The sequence below is a fragment of the Candoia aspera genome, chromosome 6, assembly GCF_035149785.1.
Source record: "Candoia aspera isolate rCanAsp1 chromosome 6, rCanAsp1.hap2, whole genome shotgun sequence".
Lineage (NCBI taxonomy): Eukaryota > Metazoa > Chordata > Lepidosauria > Squamata > Boidae > Candoia > Candoia aspera.
Window position 1 is genome coordinate 90,138,513 of NC_086158.1, and position 23,172 is coordinate 90,161,684.

Sequence of the window (23,172 nt, forward strand, 5' to 3'; positions counted from 1 at the left end):
CTGTGGCTCCATCCACACAGTACCCACGATCTCAGTGGCATGGACAGAATCTTGGTGTAACCGTGAGAGAGCATCAGCAAGAAAGTTTTTCTTACCCGGAATAAACTTCAGCTGGAAATCGAAACGACTGAAAAATTGAGCCCAGCGAATCTGTTTAGGACTGAGTCTCCAGGGGGTGCGGAGCGCTTCTAAATTCTTATGGTCAGTCCAAACTTCAAAAGGACATTTAGCCCCCTCTAAGAGGTGGCACCACGCTTCTAAAGCTGCCTTAACTGCAAAAGCCTCCTTCTCCCAAACATGCCACCTCCGTTCGGTCTCAGAAAACTTCCTGGACAAATATGCACAAGGCTTCAGGTGATTGTCAGAATCTTTTTGCAGCAAAAGCGCCCCAATTGAAAAATTAGAAGCATTTACTTGAACCACAAAGGGTTGAGTGGGATCGGGGTGCTGCAAAATGGGTTCAGCAGTGAAAAGGCTTTTAAGTTTTTCGAAAGCTGCCTGGCACTCAGGTGTCCAATTGAGTACTGCCCCCGGGTTCTTCACTTTGCGTGTGTCTCCCAACCCCTTGGTATGTAACAAATCAGTAAGGGGCAAGGCAATTTCAGCGAACCCCTGGATAAACTGGCGATAATAATTGCTAAATCCGAGAAAACTTTGTAGTTGCCTCCTGGTACGTGGGCGTTCCCACCCCAATATCACTTGAATTTTAACGGGGTCCATCTCAATGCCCTTGTCAGATATCCTATACCCCAGATAGTCAAGTCGAGTCTTGTGAAACGCACATTTTGAAAGTTTGGCATAAAGTTTGGCACTCCTAAGCTTGCTGAGCACCTGCCTAATGAGGCGTTCGTGCTCTTCGTCAGTCTCCGTGTAAATCAAAACATCATCTAGATACACCAGTACCCCTTGGAACAAATGGTCATGTAACACCTCATTAATCAGTTGCATAAACACCCCGGGTGCTCCCGCCAACCCAAAAGGTAGGACTTAGTACTGGAAAGAACTCAATGGACAATTAAAAGCAGTCTTCCACTCATCCCCCTCTCGTATGCGGATGCGGAAATAGGCTTCCCGCAAATCCAGTTCAGAGAAAATTTTGCCCTTTGATTATGTCATGTTCACCATTTCAATGTGCATTGTACATCGTAACGTTTCGCATGTCAACTTAGGTTGCTGATGCGTGTTCTGTTTGGGAGGGGTCTGCGAACTCCTTCTGCTGGGTTTGTTATCTGTCTTCAGGGGAATGGAATGTGTTTGGGTTATCTACTGTGTTCAAGGTTTTCTTCCCAGGAGATCAGCAGAACTCGTTACCAGCACCTGGGGTGGGGCATTTGAAACGGTTGGGCGAGGGGAGGGATTACGTTTGCACCGAGGGTTTTTAGTTTGTATTTGGCGCGCTTTTGCTCATTCTCAGCTTTCTTTGTATTTGCACACTATTCTTTAATAAATCAGATATTATTAAGCTCTTGCTTGTGAGTCTGAGTATGTTAGGATAGGCAATCATTACATAAAGCTGAGAATGAACAAAAGCACGCCAAATACAAACTAAAAACCCTCGGTGCAAACGTAATCCCTCCCCTCGCCCAACCATTTCAAATTCCCCACCCCAGGTGCTAGTAACGAGTTCTACTGATCTCCTGGGAAGAAAACCTTGAACACAGTAGATAACCCAAACACATTCCATTCCCCTGAAGACAGATAACAAACCCAGCAGAAGGAGTTCGCAGACCCCTCCCAAACAGAACACGCATCAGCAACCTAAGTTGACATGCGAAATGTTACGATGTACAATGCACATTGAAACGGTGAACATGACACATGCGAAGTGTCTACGGACAAACACTGGCTCTTCGGCTTTGAAACAGAGATGAGCACCGCCCCCTAGAGTCGGACACGACTGGACTTAATGTCAAGGGAAACCTATTTTAATGAGGCTTTACCAGCAGTGTTTAATTTATTGAAGTACATTGGGTAACTGAAGTACATGATTTATTTTATATGCAGTTGGCATCTGCAGAATGATGAAAGCATTATTGTACTCTTGCAGTGCAAGCTCCTCCCCTTAGTAGGTCTACTGCAGTGTTCCTCAACCTTGGCCACTTGAAGATGTGCTGGCTGGGGAATTCTGGGAGTTGAAGTCCACACATCTTCAAGTGGCCAAGATTGAGAAACACTGGTCTACGGTGACCTACCCCAAAGGAGTGAGCTTGTAGCATGAGCCTGCTTTTGTTGTTTTTGTGGAAGTGAGATGGTTTTGTGGACACCCATGTACAGAATATTGATTGTTTGCACTTACTGTTCTCCTTTTCCTTCACATTTCTTTGCTAGGTCTGTTACCAGTGCTGAAGGATCCAAGAATGCATTCCCAGGAAGGGGGTCACCTGGTAGGGGTCAAAAGACTAAAGTCTGTACCACACCTTCATCTGGTCATGCTGCATCTGTGAAGGATTCAAGCAGCAGATTGGCTGTTACAGACCTCACCTGGCCTGGTGCCACCGCCACCAAAATCACCACCATCACCTCCACCTACATACCTGCCGCTACCCTTAACGTTAACAAGAAAACCCAAGGGCTCATTGATGGCCTTACTAAGTTTTTTACACCATCACCCGATGGTCGCAGATCACGAGGTGAAATAATAGACTTTTCAAAGCATTATCGTCCAAGGAAAATGGCCTCTCAGAAACACTCCTGTACTTCTCATGTGTTGGCTACAGGTACCACACAAAAACTAAAACCTTCTTCACTTCCACCCCCAGCCCCCATCTCTGGTCAGAGCCCTAGTTCACAAAAATCCAGCACCTCCATCTCTTCTGGTTCTCCCCAGAGTTCCTCCAGTCAGTCAAGCACACTCTCCTTTAGCAGCCTTCCTAATCACAGTCAGCTAAAGGGACTTTTTGATGGACTTTCTCATATTTATGCCGCTCAGGGACAGTCTCGCCAAAAGGGGCAGCCATGTTATGCCCCGCCCAAGCGTTTACATCGTGAAGCAGCACTCTCCTCCACACCCAAGTCTAATACTGCTTCCTATGGAAAGAAAGAGATTAGCAGTAGGCTGGTTCCTCCTTCCACCACCACAGGGTGGGGTGTGTCTAGAGGACATGCTTTTAAAGCAGTTGCTCACTTCAAGCAGACAACTTTCCTTAAAAAGCGCATGATTCTAGGCAGATTAAAGTATAAAGTGACCCCTCAGATGGGGACCCCCTCACCAGGGAAGGGGAGCTTGGCAGACGGAAGAATTAAGCCTGATCAGGATGATGGTAAGCAACAGGTCCAAGCGCCAACTCAACCTGCGTCCCGTCCAGATCCAAAATCTTATTTTTTCACCTAGGACTTCACTTGTTCTTGTTCTTACTTCGCTCTTATATCAAAGCAGTGAGCACTGACCTTGTAACTAACGCTGGCTAAACCTGCCAAGTGCTTTTCCAACTAATACTCTCTCATCTTGTTTGTCAGTTATGTATGCACCGTGACCTTCGTGTCTGCATCTCTTCATGATGTTGCTGATGCTTTTTGTGGTAGCACATTGGCAGCCATTTCGTCGTGTTCCTTGCCCTTTCTGTGTTTAAGGTCCTGTTGGCATATGTTAGACTCACCATTTCAGCATTTCATCTCCCTCTCTTCCATTGCTTTTCCATGAAAAATGCCATCCTGCTACACAACGCTGAATCTGTACTACTGTGAAATTTATTCCTTCTGTCTTTTTTACACATCTTTTCTTTATGAAAAAAAATATCTGTATTCCTCTATTTCTAATCTACTTTTGATATTCTTTTAATAGTAGGTTAATGCTTGAAAAATTTGCTAGAATAAATCACAATTGTATGATGCAGTTTTATATTTAGAATTTCATGAGTATGAAGTATAGTATGAAAGTATAGTAAGTGTATGAAAGTGTAACAATAAGTGTAAACAGATGTTAAAGATGACCTTGGCAGCATCTTTTAAATACTTGCACAGTATTCTTAATTGTCAAGGCACTTAAAATAGTTATATTTACCATCTCAGTGGAAGATTCAAGGGCTTTAAAGCTGTAACTGCCCAGGAAGAGGAACGGGAGTTCCTTTCTGTTAGTTTAAGGCACTTCTTGCCATCATGTTGGTGAAGAAATTCTCTGCTGGTTTTAAACAACAGGTACAGAAATCAAAATAAGCATCAAACAAGAAAATTCAGATCTGTTTGTGGTGGGGAGCAAGAACATTGTTACAGAAGAAGATTTGAACATGTTTAAACAGGCCCAGGAACTTGCAATGGAGGTAAGGGGGGGGGCAGGTGTCAGGTACAAGCTGCTAGTGAACAGTAGTAATTTTAATTGCTTGATTCTGCTTATAATTTAACATAGGGTTTGTATTTCTTTTGTTAAAAACTAGGTAATTCTACGTGATTTTAAAAATGTCTCAAAACTGGGCGATTTTACTCTTTAATTTTTGTCTTCTGCGTTCTGATTTCAGAGATGTAAACATGAATATAATATTGACAGGAATTTTGTCGGGGATGAGTTTGTTCCCCGGCTAAGAAATATTCTGTTCTTTAAATACCAGCTGTTTCTCTTTGCGCTGATATGCTCCATGCCCAATTTTCAAGGATTTTTCTTCCTTTTTAAGTAGCTGTTTTGTCTATAACAGCTTTTGTTCTCTCATCTTAAAATTATCCCGATTATCCTGAATCAAGATGACTTATCCTTTGCACTGTCATATTTTCAGTTCCATTTTCTTTTTCCTAATCTGAGCTTGAGTAAGAAAATTAGAACAAGCTAAGATACTTTTAAAGAGAAAAAGTTATTTCTAGGGCTATGTAGCCTTGCTGAGCAGCTACAGTACGCTTTAAGCGTTTGGTTGGACTAAACATTTGCTCTCAATCCTTGCTTTATGGATATGTGTGGAGATGTCATATTTTCTATTCGTGTGACTGCCGCCATTTTTAAATTCACTATCCCAACCTCTAGTAGCAACCTGTCTTTAATAAGAGAAAAATGTCTGGGACTGAAATGTGGTGGCAGAAAAGGAATAGCTGTTGTACACTGATACATTTTTTAAAAACTGTCATTAATAGAAGATAGGTTGTAAAAATGGTGGAGAAGTAAATGGACGTTACCCTTCTGTGATAGAATTTGGAAAATATGAGATCCAGACTTGGTACTCCTCACCTTATCCACAGGAATATGCAAGGTAAGAGGACTGTCCCTATACATACATATGTAATATACAGGTAGTCCTCGCTTCAACCCAATTGAGATTGGAATTTCAGTTGCTAAGCAAAGCAGTCATTAAGCAAATCCAACCTGATTTTACAACATTTTTTGTGACAGTCATTAAGCGAATCACTGCGGTTGTTAAGTGAACCATGTGGTCGTTAAGCAAATCGTGTGGTTCCCCATTGATTTTGCTTGTCAGAAGCCAGCCGGGAAGGTTGAAAATGATGATCACGTGACCACAGAATGCTACGACAGTCACATATGTGAACCAGTTGCCTAGCGCCCAAATCATGATCATGTGACTGCGGGGACGTGACAGTCGTAAGTGTGAGCACTGGTTGTAAGTCATTTTTTTAGCACCGTTGTAAGTCTGAACTGTCACTAAATGAATGGTCATTAAGTGAGGACTACAGAGGATGCAAAGAAAATATAAACCCTTCAACTATGCATTCAGTGTCATCCCATGGCACCTAAAATAATTGCTACCATTTACAAGACCTCTCAGATTCAAATGCCAGGTGAAAGTTGAATTTGGTACTATAAAAGTCTGTTGTCTAAAACTGTAGACAACTTTCTTTTCTAGCTCGTATATTGTCACAACTTTTTTTTCTAGCTCATATACTGTCACTGAACATAACTAAAAAAAATGAGCTTGATTCTCCCCCTCAAAACAATAGGTATCAAAAATGTGGTTCCACTACTATCACTTGACAAAATATGCACCATTTCTTCTTTACTAGGGATGATGGGCTCCAATTGAACTAATATAATATTTATAAGGGGATGTGAGGTTGAACTATTATTAAATGTAAGGAGCTTGTTTAATTCCTGGTATGGCAGAATATCTGTTTTAATTGTTCTTTTTGTCTCTTTAATTCATCTGGAAGAAATAAAGGTGAATATAATTTGTTTAAATAATAAAACATTTGATACTGATACTCTGATTTTAAACTTCAACAGACTATCAAAGCTTTTCTTGTGTGAATTCTGTCTTAAATACATGAAAAGTAAAAATATCTTGCTAAGGCACGCAAAGAAGTGTGGCTGGTTTCATCCTCCAGCCAATGAGATCTACAGGAGGAAGGACCTTTCGGTGTTTGAGGTAGGTAGTATTCCATTGTCCTCCGTAAGTACAGTGTGCTGGTTGAAGAGCAAAAATGTAGCAAATATGTATTAAATATTTTTGAGCTGAGTTTTCCTCTGATTATTAGAGTCTAATGATTTGTCCTATTAGATTTATTGTGTAGCTACATGTTATATTGTAATTTTTAATCTTTCCAGGTCTTCAGATACTTCACATTCACTGTTGACTTGCAATACTTACAGTATAATTCAGTAAGTCCTGGGTTTCAACATGATGTCTGTGAGCACCAGTGTGTTTGCCAGCATGATGCCCATCAGGGTTCCTGATTTTATTTGAGATGTTTAATTTAACCTCTCTCAGTTGAGACAGAACTAAGAATGCCTCTGACCTCCACAATGACTCAGAGGCATTCCGTGGAAATAAAATTATGACTAAGTGCAGGGTCACCTGTCACAAACTACAATGTCGCCAAAATGATGACACACGTTCAATGATGTCATCATGCAGATGTGACTACATGCTTGTGTTAGTACATAAGTCACAACATGTGCATGACAGTGTCTTCTATCACATGTCATCATTTGCCTGCACACACACCCTCCCTGATAACCATGTGTGGGCGCAGCAGTGTTTTGTTCGAAAGTTTAGTTTACCTGTCTGCCAGACAAAAGGCAGAAGGTAAAATGAATTGGTAGAGAGTAAGACTGAGCCTAACCAGAGTACCCCTCTGAGCCCACTGCTTGGAGTATCAAGTCTGTGACTTTTGAAGGCACAACATGGCTGCTTTGAGACTCTCCTGAGGTCTTCTGAGCCTGCCTGTGCATACCCAGAAGACCCTTATGCTGGGAGGGCCAACAAATGAAACAGCAAAGCCTTTGCTTCAACATGTGTGCATGAACCGAAGGTCCATGAAGTAGCTCCAAGTGGCTGTAGCACTTCAAGGTTTTGAGAGAAGAGTGAGCATACTGAGGAAGCATCCGTCTGGATGATTTACATGCCCCTCAAATAGAGCATACTGTGAGAATAGAGAGGGAAAAGCTGCTCCCTAGTTTGCCTAGGGAATAAATGGGTAGTAAATGACAGTTATTTTCTGGATGTTCCCATAACATGCTTGTAACATTTTAAATATTCCCACTGCACGTAAAGCTTGGAGACTCCTGTTAGAAGGTAAGAAAGTATTATGATTTCCCCTATTGCAGATAAGAGCAGGAGATCTATAATTAAAAGAGGGAGAGTCGTTTGCCTAAGAACATGTAAACCATTCATGGCAGTCAAGATTTGAACAGGGTCTTCACCATTTGTAACTCAGTTTCTTGGCAAGTTGCGCAAAGCAGCTGTGTTCCATCCTCAGGAGAATTGTTTGCAGATGATAATCTCTCTGGTTTGGTTCTTGGTTTGTAGTATGCCAGCCAACACCCAGAAAGAACTTTGAAAATGAGTTACCAGCACTGGTGTATTTGGCAGGTACCCTACTTTGGCAGTTACTCCTAAGATGACAAAGATGTTAAAGGATGCTACCTTTTCTTCTCAGCATGGCTTAAGCTAGTTTTTGGATAGGAAAGGACTGAAACAGGGAAGAACAGTTGCGGCTCTGAAAGTTATGAACTGATTCAGTCATACGTGAAGAAAAGGAATGTAAAAGCTGATGATGTCTGTCTCAAAGAAGAGAAGGTTTATATTATAAAAACACTGCAAATTATAATTAAAAATGCTGTATCTTTAACTGGTTAAAATTCCATTAAATTTGGGCAGGTGGGTGGCATCTTGAAATGGTTGGCTTGTATGACCCATGAAAAGAATTGCTTGTGCCCTTGATACACATATGGGAACGTATAACAGTAGCATCTACAGATGCATAAGTTGCAGTAATGGCTAGCAATCAACCATCCAGTGTTCTCTGTGGAAGTATGAAAGCTATTTCAAGGTTAATTGAATGTTTTGCAGTGTGGAAGGAAAGTAAGTGAAGATAAACATTTTTAGTACTAGCCTTAAATGAAAAGTGGTTTAAAAGTAACTTTTAAAACCTAGGCATTAGTACAGTACAAACCAAAATTTGTGGAGAATCTGTAGGACAGTGGTGGAAATCTGATGAACTTCATCCAGACTGTAAAGATGTTGCCAGGACATTGAGTCTAGAGACTCACTGCCCTGTCAACTGTTTATAGTGCTAAGTGGGGCCTCATTTATCTAATTAAGACAAAATAGCTTGAGAATACAATGCCAGAAATTTGTTATGAGTTCATTGCTGGAAATTTTTTAGTAGATCATATACAAGAATGTTAATCCAACTTTAGAAAATAATATCACAGAATGGATAAATGAAACATGATGGATACCATAGAAACATGTCAGGAATATGTTCTATATGACATGATATGGGTCAAAGATAGGCAGCTTGGTGTCCTTCAGATGTTTTGGATTTCAATTTCCATCAAACCCAGCAAGCATGGCCCAAAACATCTGGAGGACACCAAGTGGTTTACCCTGGTCTGAGCAATTATGCATCTTGTGGATATTAAACCCCTTGGGAGATGAATGGAGAAAGAAGACGACGAGAGGAGGCGGCTCAGTGTTTTCAGAATAATATCTGTAAAACAAACGATGGTCACAAATTAGTTGATAGGGATTGTGATGAATAGATGAACAAGAAACATTATTTAATTGTAGTCTATAATATAAAAGAAGAGTGAATGAGTTGAGAGGAAGGGGAGGATCAAGAAAGATGTGATTGGATGGAATTGATGAAATCCTGAAAAAAATGGGTAAGAAATGAGAAGAACAAAAGGCAGTGTAAGCATCACATATGGTCATTATTGAAGCAAGGATGATTTCCAAATGTAGATTTATATGGAGAGGTATGGTCTAGATACAGCTATATCTCCTTATCTTGTGTTCTCGCTTACTATTTTCTTACTCCTTTTCTGCACTTCGCATAATGTTGCTTATCCAAGGATGGGTACCTACATATATCAAAGAGCTGGCTGTCTTATTTCATGATTCACTTAAAAAAAAGTTGTTTCTACTGTATATACAGACTAAATGGTAATGTGCTGTAGAATGTAAATAATATTAAGTCCATGGAAGAGATTTCCTAATGCTGCAGTTCTGCTCTAATGATGCAGGTATTTAAAAGAGCCAGTTTGGTGTGGTTAAGGCACCAGGCTAGAGACCGGGAGACCGGGAGTTCTAGTTTCACCTTAGGTGTGAATCCAGCTGGGTGACCTTGGGCCAGTCACTCTCTCTCAGCCCTAGGAAGAAGGCAAGGGCAAATCACTTCCAAAAAATCTTGCCAAGAAAACTGCAGGGACTAGTCCAGACAGTCGCCCAGAGTCAAGTCTGACTTGAAGGCACACACATACATTTGATGTACACAAAATACAACATTTCCCCAGTGTTATTGTTGCTTATAAAAGAAACATTATAAAAGTTAGTGGTAATGAACAGCATGCAGTTCGGGCCCATATTTTTATTGCTGAAATGGTCATTGTTCATGAGAGTCTGGAAACATTTATTTCATGCAGTAATTCAAGGAATAGAAAAGTTTCAGGAATATCAGCCATTTGGTGAGTATACTGATACAATTTTCCATTCTGAAACACAGCGTTTTTATGACAATATGTCCGGAATGGAAATAATTTTTAATAATTATGTTGAAGTATATTCTACTAAGACTACATATTGATGGAACTCATGCGTAATTACTGCAGGTGTGTAACTTGTTCTTTGCTGTGGATGAAAATTAGGTAATTTAGTCTGCTTTGTCTCTGATGTCCCCAGAGTGAATGGGAACTGCTAGTGACATCAACACATCCAATAAAAATTATAAATCTTTCAGGAAACCATGAGGAGGTTTGCAAAAGATTGATCCTTCATACTTGCGAGTTATGTTTCTAGATGTTATAAAGCACGTGTATATACCTCTGCATTTATTTCACTTTAAGGATTTCTGTACCTCAACACAAAACCCATGATCAGACAGTAAACAATTAAGAATGAAAAGGCTATGCCATATTTTGAAATTTGTGAAGAGTAATGTCCTAAGCTTTCATTCATAAATAGCTGTGACAAGTAGTTGTCCAAACTCTCATCTCTGTCTAAACAAGATGAGGGTTTCTTAAGTGGCCAGAGATTAGTTCACTCATAGATGAACTATTTTCCAAGCCTAAAAGAGAAATGTTATGCTCACTCAAAGCAAAGATCTAACTGAAAGCATTTTTAAGCCCTTATCAACATGGTTATTCGTGAACATGCGTTTACATAACATATTGGTTCAAGAAGTAAAAAAATTCCTGGAGTAGCCTGCCCATTAATAGGTATAACTATCCTATTTTATGCCATACCATTTTTGTATAACAGTCCCATGTAAATATTTCATTCATCAGATTTTAAGAAATGAGTTAAATACCAAATACAAAACACAGTATAAATACAGTAGCTCAGTGTCTCTGTTAAAATGGTACAGCAGTCCAAAGCCACATCTATCTTTTATGGAACAGCCTCCCTCAAGAAGCTGGATTAGCCCTGACATTATTGTTCTTCTGAAAGCAAGGGATAAAAAAGTCTCTTCTGGAGGACTTGCTTAATTTAATTTGAGGGAATGCCCCATGTACTGTATATGTTTAGGTTCTGAGTTATTGTTTTAAATGTTGTAATCTACTGTGGATATGTTAGGTCCATATATTTTGTAATTCTCTTTGTATACTGCCAAGAGACACTGATTACAGTGGTTTAGAAATCTAGTCATTAAATGATAACTTCTGTTTAAATGCATGTTGTGTTGTAGCAAAATTTCTCATGGAATTTAACCTGTCAGAAAAAAAGACTTCTGCTGCTGTTATGTTTTTGTAGCACAATTCCTTTCTTGGCTTCCAAATCAGTTCATTGATATGAATTGTGAGCTGTTACTTATTTATTTTTAAGTAAGCTACCCCATGCTGAGAAGTGGCATGTGATTTGAAAATGAATGTAATGGTCATTTTTTAAACTGGCATCAGCCTACATGTTCATTGACATCCTTTGTACAATTGATGGGCTCATCTTTCAGTGAAATAAAACAGTGAAAAAATGAGATGGTGGCTGGCCTGCTAGCTTCTGGTGGGATGGGCAACGTGTAATCCTCAGATTTATTTAAAGAGGATTTTAAAGCCCTTGTGCAAGGGAGAGTTCATACCTCTGATAATTGTCTCTTCTCCACAGCCTGCTGACTGGGAGAGAGAGAAGTGGGTCTCACTGCTTGCTTCAACCAGCTCTCCATGTTGCCCTCAACTGATTACCCTGGAGGAGCTAGCCCTTCTCAGACAATAAATTCCCAGGTTCAGTTCAGTAGGAGAAGCCCCTTCTCCCTCCAAGTCAAATTGGAGATGTTACTGAAGAGAAAGCAGGATGCTCTTCAGCAGGGAGCCTTCACCTGTATGCAAAGATTCCCACGTGAGCTGGAAGCCTGCAAGGTCATGGGTCTGAGCTCCTGAATCATAATAACAAATGGGCCCAGGTTGAGGAAGGCTTCTCCACAGGTTAGATACAGACATATTTTTGTACCTTCATAGGATCTTCAGCCTAATTTCTGAAATCCTCTGTAAAGGTCTGTTAGCTCAGAACTTTGGTAAGAATAACCTCTCTTTTCTCTGGGAACCTGCTGGATGAACAGGAATCAGGTGCCCTTGCTTACTATCGGCCAGATCTATTGCCAGCATGCAGTCCTGATGATAGCCCTCTTGTGCATTGGTAGTTCAGAGCTAGCTATGCTATAAGAAGTCCAGTGAGAGAATTTCCTACAGTTTACAGCATTCAAGGCACACTTGACTAGACACTGAAAAGACTTGGGGTTGGATGGTTTCTGTACTGGCCTGACTTGCTTGCTAAGGCTTATGAGAGTTCTCCAAAGCATCTGGAGGATATGAAATTTTAAATGTGCATGCTAATATATACTTCCTCTTGAATTACTCCTTGACAGTCAAAGAAGAGACTTTTCATTATAACTGTATTTTAGCTTGGGAATTGCTGTTGTTTACTTGGAATTTCTATAATTCACTAAATAAGCTCAAGTTCAGCTTGTTTATCATCCTAATCTGCTTGCTAAACAATATGCAAAACATAAGTATTTTCCAGGATTTCTTAGATCTCAGATATGAAAATCACATATGTTGCTTTGACAGTTTAAGTAAGGCAAATGGAAAATTATATCTCAAAAAAGTGAAGATAAAGCCTAATCTTATATTCTTCATTCCTGAAGTAATTAAGCTGGAAAACTGGAAGACTGCATTTGAAATTTATAGTTAATACCTATTTAGAGCTCTGCAAAAGCTCTGTATTTTGCAATAGGAACTTCACATCAAGTTCTCTGCATAAAAGAAACATTGCTGTTCTCTGAATGATCGTAATTAACTTACATTGCACAGTGGGAAACAACGATCCATAGTCTTACATATCCCAGATCCCCATTTACTTTACTGTGTTGGCATAGAATGCTATTGTGAATGTAGAACAGAATGTGTTAAGTTTTAGAAAGTGGGAAGGAAGAGTGGTCAGTGATCATTCAATCCCATGTCCTTTGGCTTATCCAACACCTCTATTTTATGTTGGATGGGAGCCCCAGAGGAGAGGGAGCACCGGAGATTTGGGGTACCATGCCATCAATATGCTCTTCCTGTCCAACTCTGGCTCAGTCTTTCTAGGGAGGAACTAGCAAATAGACTAGAATAAAGCAGGAAAAAACGAACCTGCTGTAGTTCTCTGGGGGTCTATTTGAACTAGATATACTGTAGGGACCAATGCTTTTCTGGATAGACTTGCACTATTCCTAAAGATTTGGGTTAGCTGCATCGATCTGCATCTGGTGGCTGTCCTTGGAAAGTGGCCCGTCAGCTTAGGTTCTTTCACCAGCTGATCATATTTAAGACTGACCTACTTGTAGTAATTCATCAGTACTTCAGAGTACGGCTATGTATTTTGTATGTCCAGAGTTTTGAATTGATGGTTTATAAAGGGCTTTTGAGTTTAGGTCAAGAGGCAAGTGAAATTAGCCAGAAGATCTGCATGATTCCTTAGAAATACTGGTTGCTTGTCTCTAGCCTGAAAGGTTTTAGATGCTGCAGTTTGGTACTTCCCACATTAATCTCCCTCCACATTTTAAGCAAGACAAATGAACCCAGAGAGGTCGTTTCCAATGAATTTGTACCTCACTTCCTCCTCCTGCTGCCCTGAGCTGCAGTATCCCAAAAGGTTTAAGTATTTGCATGATACTTGCTGAGGATTTATGTAAACTGCAGCTGTTAAGGTTTTTGGTTTGCTACTGTAGCTTTTGACGTTGTGTTGTTGTATTGACTTTAATTCATAGCAGCTTTGTGTGTTTTTAAGCCAGAAAGGCAGAATACAGTTGTATAGATAGTTAACTGTATTATATATATATATATATATATATATATATATATATATATATATATATATATATATATATATATATTTGTTCTGATAAGTAACGTAGAAGAATTAAAAAATGGATGGGGAAAATACCATGAAGGTACCGGAAAATATATTTATACAAGTATTCTAATGCTTCAATTTTAAAATTGTAGTAGTATATTAAAATAGCAGTATCTTAAAATATTTTTTTGAGCCTGAGTATTTAAGGTATTTTATAGGTACAGTATTTTATCAAGTCAGTTGACCAGTTTTTTGGTTCATGATGCCCTATATATATATTTTAGCTTCTGTTTTCCTTTATGAGTGTTCCTATTGTCTTACTAATAATACTTTCACTTGTGTTCATTTTATAGAAAGACTTTCTTGCATTCTTACCTGGAATATATAATTTTATTTGTAAAACTGTATGGCTTACTGGTCAGTGACCAAAACATAAGCTATTCATTTATATATGAGAGAGCAAAAATTCATACAAAAATTAAAGAAGAATTTCTTTACATTCTTCTTTACAAGTAAATGTCAATCAGAGAACCCGTTTGGTGTAGTGGTTAAGGCATCAGGCTAGAAACCAGGAGACCATGAGTTCCAGTCCTGCCTTAGGCACAAAGCCAGCTGGATGACCTTGGGCCAGTCCCTCTATCAGCCCTAGGAAGGAGGCAAGGGCAAATCACTTCCGAAATCCTGCCAAGAAAACCGCAGGGACCAGTCCAGGCAGTCTCCAGGAATCAAAACTGACTGGAAGGCACCAAATTTTTTTTTTTCTAATCTGTGCTGAGCGAGTGTGAAACTGTCATTATACTGAACTTGGAAACATTTCTTTGTGTAATTTTAGCTTCTTTAATTCTATCTGAAAACCACTCTGAAACATGCCAAATTAGATTCTTATTTGCAGCTGTGATAGTACAGAAACTGAGAATAATGTTAAGTTCTTCTTTTTGCATAACCCCTCAAGGCTATTAAGCTTATTAAAGCTTAACATAGCTTAAATAATGTGCTCACAAATTTAGTGTCTGTCTGATTAGAGAAAATGAACAAAAATAGCAAATCTGGATTACCTTGTGTACATTTCACAGGAAAAAAATGGCACAGATAGTTGACTGTTCCTTGTAAACATCACCTGCAGTGAACTGCTGCTATACTAAGATACTGATGTGGAAAATTCTCTCCTCCATAGGTTGATGGGAATATCAGCAAGATTTATTGCCAAAACCTTTGCTTGCTAGCAAAGCTCTTTCTTGACCACAAAACCTTATATTACGATGTTGAGCCATTCCTTTTCTATGTTCTCACAAAGAATGATGAAAAAGGGTGCCACTTAGTTGGATACTTCTCTAAGGTAAAAGTTTGATCTTACCATTATCAGAGTATCTTGCTTTTATGCAGTCCTTTAATGTTTGTGTTCTGGGAGACAGCATTTCAAATGGGAATGAACACATTTTTCTGTTTGAAAATAATGATGCCATTATCAGTTTATAAAGCATTCTGAACACAGGTTGTGTTTGGGTCAAAAATACAAGGCGCAGATCCTTTAAATTCCCCATGTTTGGAGCTAAATTTGACAGTATAAGGGTTGCTCAGAGCATCTTCAGTCATTCAGTTCTTCCTTACTTTATTGAGTTGTATATTTAATATAATTTATGTCACTTGCATACAGTATATTTAATCTATACTTTCCTCATTAGTACCTAGCAGAAATGCAATAAAATAATTTAAAAATAAAGTAATTGGGTTTTGTAATCCTTGAATCTAAGACCAGACTTAAGGCTACTTTACAGAAATGATATTTTTGCCACATTCTGCCTATTTACACCTTCCTTTCCAGGCTCCCACACATGTTCTTCTTTCTTTCAGGCTCAGGTGAAGAGGATGCAGTGTGTGGGACCAGCAAAGTTGCCCCAGATTATCTTGGTCCGGCATTGCCTTACGAAGTGTCTGAGCCTTACTCTATTGCTAAAGGAGTCCTGCTGTGAGTTGACCCATAGCTGTTTGTTGCTTAGATTTATAGTTAGCAGGATGGGTTAAACAGAGGGAGGGAGTTCTCTTTTGGCACTCTTCTTCATCTGTTTGCTGACTGGTCAGGGGTCTCTGCAGAGGGAGGGGCAAAAAAGTCAAGATGTCAGCCATGACTGTGTGATTGAAGTATGTAGAAAAGGGCTGGGACTTTGATTGCACAGATACTGGTGCCTTCTTGATTATTTTTACGCCCTCTCGCATGGACGCCCCTGTCAAAGGTTATTTATTTTTTTAATTTAATGAAGTGTTTTGCACTCCCTTGCTCAACCTGAAAATATCCCAGGGTGTTTTACAGAATAGTACAAAGATATACATGTTTATGTGGCAGTATAGTAAGGCTGATTTATGTGAGTTTCAGGATTTCTGAATTGGGAAGTACAAAAATAAGGAATAAGAAAAATACTCCTTCATAACCATATTGAGATTTCTGCCAGGAGTTAGGCTGAAAGACATCAACAGTTGCTTTGCACTCTGAGATGCTTGGTGGGAATAAAATAGGCTGAATGTTACAAAGATGATAAGGGATAATACTTTGCCTAAAATGGTATCCTCCTAGTGCCATAGCAGAAAAGACATGTGGGCCAAGGTGGTTGAACATAATATTTTAATGTGATATTTTCTATTAAGTCCCTAATATAAAGAGGGGACTTCAAGAGAGGGACAGGTGTTGGTGTACAGAAATATAAATAATTAAGCCACCCATTCTTGCTCAAAATCAGTATGATCCCCCCACCCATGTTTCTATGATGCACTTTGGCTTGGTGCCTCTTAAAATTTTCTGAAAGAAATGGATGATTTCCAATCTTGCTCGGGCATTTTTCATTGTTGGCACCTTCACGGTGGTGCTGAGAGGTAGGGCTACATATTGTAGCCCAGTCAAAAGCGGCAGTACAAGTCTGCATTGGACGAGTCCTGTGTCTCTGCAGTTTAACCCATCTTGCCAGCTACTGATTTAAGCAACAGCTCAACAGGATTCAGGACCTCATAGGGCTTCTCTGCTCGTCCCAGGCACTCCAACCTTCCATCTGGATTTGCCCCTAAAAGGAGAGGGAAAATGTGGCTATATGAAGGGTAAGTTGTAAGTAAGCACAGATGATGACATTGTGCATAATTATTCCTCATCGTAGGACACATCTATTAAGACACTGGCCTTAGGTGCCATTTTCTGGCTTTGTGGAACTTGAATCAACCTCATTTAGCTTTGTACCTGGTCTTAACCTGGTAGGTTTCTTATAATTGAAGTCTCTTCATTTTGAAATGGAAATGTATCATTACGGTGTTGGCGGTCTCCCTGATGTTTTTGAATCTGCTTTCAATACGATGTATGGGATAGTTAACTAATGATAACCATGAATTCAATTCAATATGCACACATCAGTTTATCCTTCTGAACAAAAATACTTGAGTCAGCCATACTATATTTGCTAATCAAGATAAATTGAAAGAATAATAATAAGGGCTCAAATTAAAGACCCAGTTTCTAAGTTATGCAGAAGGCTTCTTGTTCCTGAACTGTAGCAAAATGGGAGGTGTTAGAGCTGTTTGTGAAAACCCCGCCCACAATTTGTGATGAAAGGTGTTAATCGCAGGAGGAGGCTGTGATTCTGTCCCAATTTGCACTGAAAGAAATTACACTTGAATGAAAAAAATATGTACTGTGGGTAGGTAATGCCAATAGTACCAATGTGCCTTCAGTTATTGTCTTGGTACTCTCAAAGCACCACCTGGCATGTTTTTTTTAATAGGGTTTCAGTTGCAAGCTAGAAGCTGGCATACTTCTCTAATAATTTTTATTTACACAAATGCCTCTGGGCCCCCAGTTAGACTCTGAAGATTTTCTTGAAAAAGAAATATTAGAAATCTGCAGCCCAATGCTTTCTTTAGGAGTGTGTCCATTTGATCTGTGATGGGGTGGTGGTGATGGAGATAAAGCTAATCAGGATGGCAGCTGGGGCAGAGAAGCCTTCTGGAAAGGGGCACCTCCATCCTGGCAGCCATTTTGTGAACAGGGAAGCAACAGTCTTTGTTGCAACCACAACATAGCTCTGTTCACCAGCCAAAAAAGAACCCTGCCCTGAAGTATGGGGTTGGGAATTTAGCCTAACCATCAATATAACTTCCTTCTGACTGACCTTCATAGGATGACAGCAGCTGCAATTCCAAAACATGCTTTTTGTTACAATGGTAGGAAGTTTACTTCTGAGTAAGGTTTCCCTTTCCCTGTCCTCCATTCAGTGATTTGCCTGTGAGGAACAGAGTGTTGGCCACCTCTCTTCCTTGCAAAAGTCATCACATGTTCAATTTCACGCAACTTTTTGAGTCCCAGGTGGGATCACCCAAACTGACACTGTTGCATAAAGCAGTGGTACATGCATTCCCCAGGCAGAATCCCTTTGGGGTTACCCAGCTTTCCCTCCATTACTTTTAGATCTGGCATGGACTTGAGTTCAGCAGTTTTGTGTTTTGCTCCATAAATGAATGAAACAGCATAAAGCAAAAGAAGGCACAAACCAGAAGGTCACTCAGTGTTGTCTTTGACCTGTCTATTGACTAGACGAGTGCTCTACTTTCCGGATTCCCTCCCTCTTCTTTAGCTTGGCTGATTTCAGCTTCTTCTCCCAATTGTTAGAAGTCTGACAGGAGGACCGTCTGTTCACTAGAATAAATAAATTCTTAACATCTGATTTAAAAAAACCTGAGCAAATCTCAATGAAATATAGTTTGCTTACTATCTGTTTGCAACCCCCAGTTTATTCAACCAGTTTTCTAACTTGCCTTTTTGTCTGCTTTGGAGTACACCAGACAGAACCTCTGGACGTTATTTATTTATTTATTTATTTTTACCGTTTTCATTCCTGTTAAAATTTTAGTCTCTCGTGCCATTTTATTTTATTGCTTTATTGATATTGTATGTATTTTATTTGCATTTTATATGTGGCTCTGAAAGTTTATGCATCTAGGGCAACTAATAAAATGGATAATAAACAATAAAGAAACAAATCTCCCTTTCCTGACAAGATATTGGGAAAAAAATCAAAAGTGATCTAAAGTATAGTATAAAAATTAAAGGTCCCTCTGAATTGAACTCGGCTGCACTCCAAGTGACTCCATTGACTGATCCATGAATTTTTCTCCATAACAGCACAGAAGGAGTTTGCTGCGACATTGTTCTGGAGTAGTTTTTTGATTTCCCATTCTAGTCCACAGCCCTGGGATTTGTTTCATTCAAGCATTCACCAAGATTGTCTGTACGCATGTAGGAGTCAATACCCTTCATGCTTTCCCTTGGGGCAATCTTACTCTCTTGGTCTACCTCCCCAAGAGCCAATTTCTGGCTTACTATTGTAATTGTTCAATTAAAACAATGCCATGCAATGAGCATCAACAAGCCATTTACCCAAAGTTAACTATTCCTTACTTTGTAGAAATAATGTGTACTAATGGCTATTTCCTGTAGATGAAGTTGGAGCACACAGATGAGCTATCAATTATGCCACACTAGGCAGATACTGGGGGGGTGGGGGGTGTTCAAAAGATGGCAGTTCTGCCTCCATCTTGATTATTTTGACTACCCTGTGGATGCCCCTGTGAGAGCAAGTCACATAGCTGGTATTACTTACTTAATTCTCCCATGCACCACTCTATATTTGATGCTGTATTTCTGCTGCTATATTGAATGATTCATCACAGGATGAAAAAGAGGTGAGAAGCCCTCCCTGCTTGGTCAGTGGTGGTTGACTCTCAGGTCTATTTATTTATTAGGTGGGCCAATTAGAAGGCAAATCAAAACCTTGTTGACACTGTCTGGATTTTCTCATTCATTGTTTGTTCACTTTTTTATTTTGAATATAAAAATATTGGTGTCTTGGAGCACTTGCATGGTATAAAAATATGGTATAAAAACATGCAAATGCTAGGAATTTTGCTTAAATATTGAACTCCCATTTGAGTCAGATGTTCACTAGGGATAATGCCAAAAACATATTTTGTTAGGCAAACTGTCCCCTTGGCAGAATAAGGAACCATACAGCCTGTTTAGTGAACAATGTGAACAAAGTTCCTAAGAGGATAAGGTGTCCCTGCCCAGTCTGGTGTTGGAGTGCTTCTTCTGATGCCTTTGAAGTGGACATGGTCTTGGTATATGTGTGGAAGCAGTTATGGTGTATTATAAGCGGTGTGCAGATTTCCTTTAGAAAGTGAATTCATGGATGCTAAAATCATAGATGGGAATAGATAGCAGTTGAAAAGTGAACCAATAATATTGTGGCCATGAGAGTACCAGGCCTGCATAAGTACAGACTCATATCATGCAGAGTTGGGAATTCATTATATTGATTCCTTTTGAGTAAGGAAAGGTATTAAATTATCCTAGATTGGGGATGGGCAACTTTCTGGATTGAGGGCTACAACTCCTTTTCCTTGAGTGGCTGGTTGGTAGGTTGTAGACGTCATCAAAGCAGGGAGAGATGAAGATTGTTTTGCCCTCTTTCATCATCTTGATGAAGGGAGGAAACGGGAACAGTTCACTTCTCAAGGGCTTTGGATTCCCATTCCCCCCATTGTTTTTGTCCTTGTCTCTGAGAGTCAAATGGTAAAATGTAAAATGGGGCGTGGTGGCTCAGTGGTTAAGACGCCAGGCTTGTCAACTGGAAGGTTGCAAGTTTGGCAGTTCGAGACCCGAGCACCGCGTGACGGAGTGAGCTCCTGCACTCGCCCCAGCTCTTGCCAGCCTAGCAATTCAAAAGCATGCAAATGCTAGTAGAAAGAGTACAAAGAGTAATAGAGTACAAAGTCTGTAGATGCAGTGAAAGACTTTGTATTTCTAGGCGCAAAGATTACTGCAGATGCTGACTGCAGCCAGGAAATGAGAAGACATTTAATTCTTGGGAGAAGAGCAATGACAAATCTCAATAAAATAGTTAAGAGCAGAGACATCACACTGACAACAAAGGTCCGCATAGTTAAAGCAATGGTGTTCCCCGTAGTAACATATGGCTGCGAGAGCTGGACCATAAGGAAGGCTGAGAGAAGGAAGGTCGATGCTTTGGAACTGTGGTGTTGGAGGAAAATTCTGAGAGTGCCTTGGATTGCAAGAAGATCCAACCAGTCCATCCTCCAGGAAATCAAGCCAGACTGCTCACTTGAGGGAATGATATTAAAGGCAAAACTGAAATACTTTGGCCACATAATGAGAAGACAGGACACCCTGGAGAAGATGCTGATGCTGGGGAGAGTGGAGGGCAAAAGGAGGAGGGGCCGACCAAGGGCAAGGTGGATGGATGGTATTCTGGAGGTGACGGACTCATCCTTCGGGGAGCTGGGGGTGGCAATGACCGACAGGAAGCTCTGGCGTGGGCTGGTCCATGAAGTCACGAAGAGTTGGAAGTGACTGAACAAATAAACAACAACAAAAATGCGAGTAGGTAAATAAGTACCACTTCGGCAGGAAGGTAACAGCGTTTCCGTGTTGGTCATGCTGGCCACATGACACGGAAGTGTCCTTAGACAATGCTGGCTCTTCGGCCATAGAAACAGAGATGAGCACCACCCCCTAGTGTGTCATTAGACATGACTAAATGGGAATCTTTACCTTTACCTCTGGGAGTCATGACTCCAACAGTCATTTGTTCTGCCACTCAATCTCAGGAGCTGCAAATAGGCTGCTGGGACCACCTGCAGCCTGAGAGTTGTCCCCCCACCCCACCCCATTGCAGTGGAGGGGCCTGTCATCTCACAAGCTCCAATCTGCTTTTCTGGTTTTCCCACTATCACCTTGTTCATAAAAGGGAAGCTAATCCACCCACCAACCACAGTGACAGAAAAGCTCCCTCCCCTTTGTGGTTCTGGAAGAATCCAGATGGCAACGGCATGGCTTTAGTTATTATGTGTTTAATAATAAGATATTCCCTTGAACCAGTCTTTCTTTGCTCTGGCTTCACTCACATTCTCCTCTTGATTCATTCACATGTTAAGAACAGTGGAGCTCTTAGTGCCATAGAAAGTTCCCTCATCTAGATAAGCCTCTCTGAAAGACCTTTCTCAACACAAATGGACCCCTGACTGATTATAGAAAGTGTCCCAGTGATCTTAGTTTGAGATCGGCTTCCTGCGTTGTCCTTTGTCTCAAGCAGCCCCTGGAACTTCCCCTTCTGCTGTTTTTGGAGGTGGTGTTTTTTTTTCTGAACGTGCCACATTCTGAAAACCAAAACCCAAGCAGAAGCGACGCGCTTAAGATTCAGGAGGGGAGTATGTGACTGGGCAAACATTGCACTCCAGATATAACTTTTCTGTAGATAAACAGTTGTGCTGGTCAGTGGTGGTTGATGAAATAAAAATGAAAAGTAGTGCTTTTAATATGTGTTACTTCCGATCCACCCTGATACATGAATGAATGTTTGGGGGTTATCTCCTTTACGTATTCCTGAGGGGAAAAATGGGGAAGGGTGAACAAATGTCTGTTATCTTCTCTCCCCCTTCGAATTTGATCACACAGTTCCTTTTGGATTTTTCAGTTCTTAATTCATAAAATACCAAATCTTTCCAGATTTGATCTACTGAGCTTTGCATCGTTCTGCTTTCTGTGGAGTAGTTTAATCTCAGTCTTGACCTGTTGCCTCTTAACCCTTCTCGGATAATTTACAAAGACGAAGGCAGTGGGGCAACAGCAGCCTCTTCACAATATTTTCAGCTGTCTCCCCTGTTTCTCTTTCCTGCAGGAGAAGCTCTGCCAGCAGAAGTATAACGTCTCCTGCATCATGATCATGCCCCAGTACCAAAGGCAAGGATTTGGAAGGTTCCTCATCGATTTCAGTAAGTGAAGGGCTGCATTTACATGCATGAATTTGGGAAGGGAGTATTGCAGTGGAGAATTGGTGAGAGCCACTGTGCTTTTTGGTGTTTTGTTGATAGACAGTGGGTTTTCTGTGTCTATCTGCATACGGGCAGAAAAGGTCCATTAGAAGAAGCCTCTGGAACCTGTGATGTACCTGAGGAAACAAACTGTCTCTCCTTGCAGGAACGTTAGCTCCCAGGGCTGTTGGGTTGAACAAATTGTCTAAATTGCATTCTTTGTGCGTTGTTCATTAATACAAAGAGAAGCTGTTATTTTTCATTAAAGTAAAGAGGTAATTTAGACCATTCTTCCTAGATTTCTTTTAGTACAAAGTGTATTTTGGTTGAACGGTACTTAAAATGGAGCATAATGTTTTAGGCTTTTGTTCCTTTCAAAAACATAATTGTCTCCTGTTTGAAAGAGAAGGTACTTCCTGTAGCATGCTGTATAAATCAGTATATCCTGATTTTTTTTAAAATCTTGCACATACGCACCTGGCATATTTTGAACAGCTCAAAATATTTCTTCCACTACTTCTGTATAGTTTTTATCAAAAGGTACACCGCAGGAAAACAAAACGTAACCGATAAACAAACTAAATGTTCCATTATCACTAGGAAAGGATAA

The 23,172-nt window shown here is 40.2% G+C and overlaps 1 protein-coding gene across 3 annotated transcripts in view; it reads left to right on the forward strand.

Moving 5' to 3' along the window:
* KAT6B (lysine acetyltransferase 6B) overlaps nucleotides 1-23,172 on the forward strand; it is a 104,311-nt gene that overhangs the window by 35,025 nt on the left and 46,114 nt on the right. Inside the window, exons 6-11 of one of the 3 annotated variants that reach the window (XM_063307674.1) lie at nucleotides 2,329-3,260; nucleotides 4,135-4,256; nucleotides 5,053-5,168; nucleotides 6,155-6,296; nucleotides 14,875-15,036; nucleotides 22,430-22,523. In XM_063307674.1, the coding sequence (XP_063163744.1) occupies nucleotides 2,329-3,260; nucleotides 4,135-4,256; nucleotides 5,053-5,168; nucleotides 6,155-6,296; nucleotides 14,875-15,036; nucleotides 22,430-22,523 (1,568 nt within the window). The remainder of the gene's footprint in view (nucleotides 1-2,328; nucleotides 3,261-4,134; nucleotides 4,257-5,052; nucleotides 5,169-6,154; nucleotides 6,297-14,874; nucleotides 15,037-22,429; nucleotides 22,524-23,172) is intronic. The other 2 variants (XM_063307672.1, XM_063307673.1) reach the window with 2 other exon arrangements.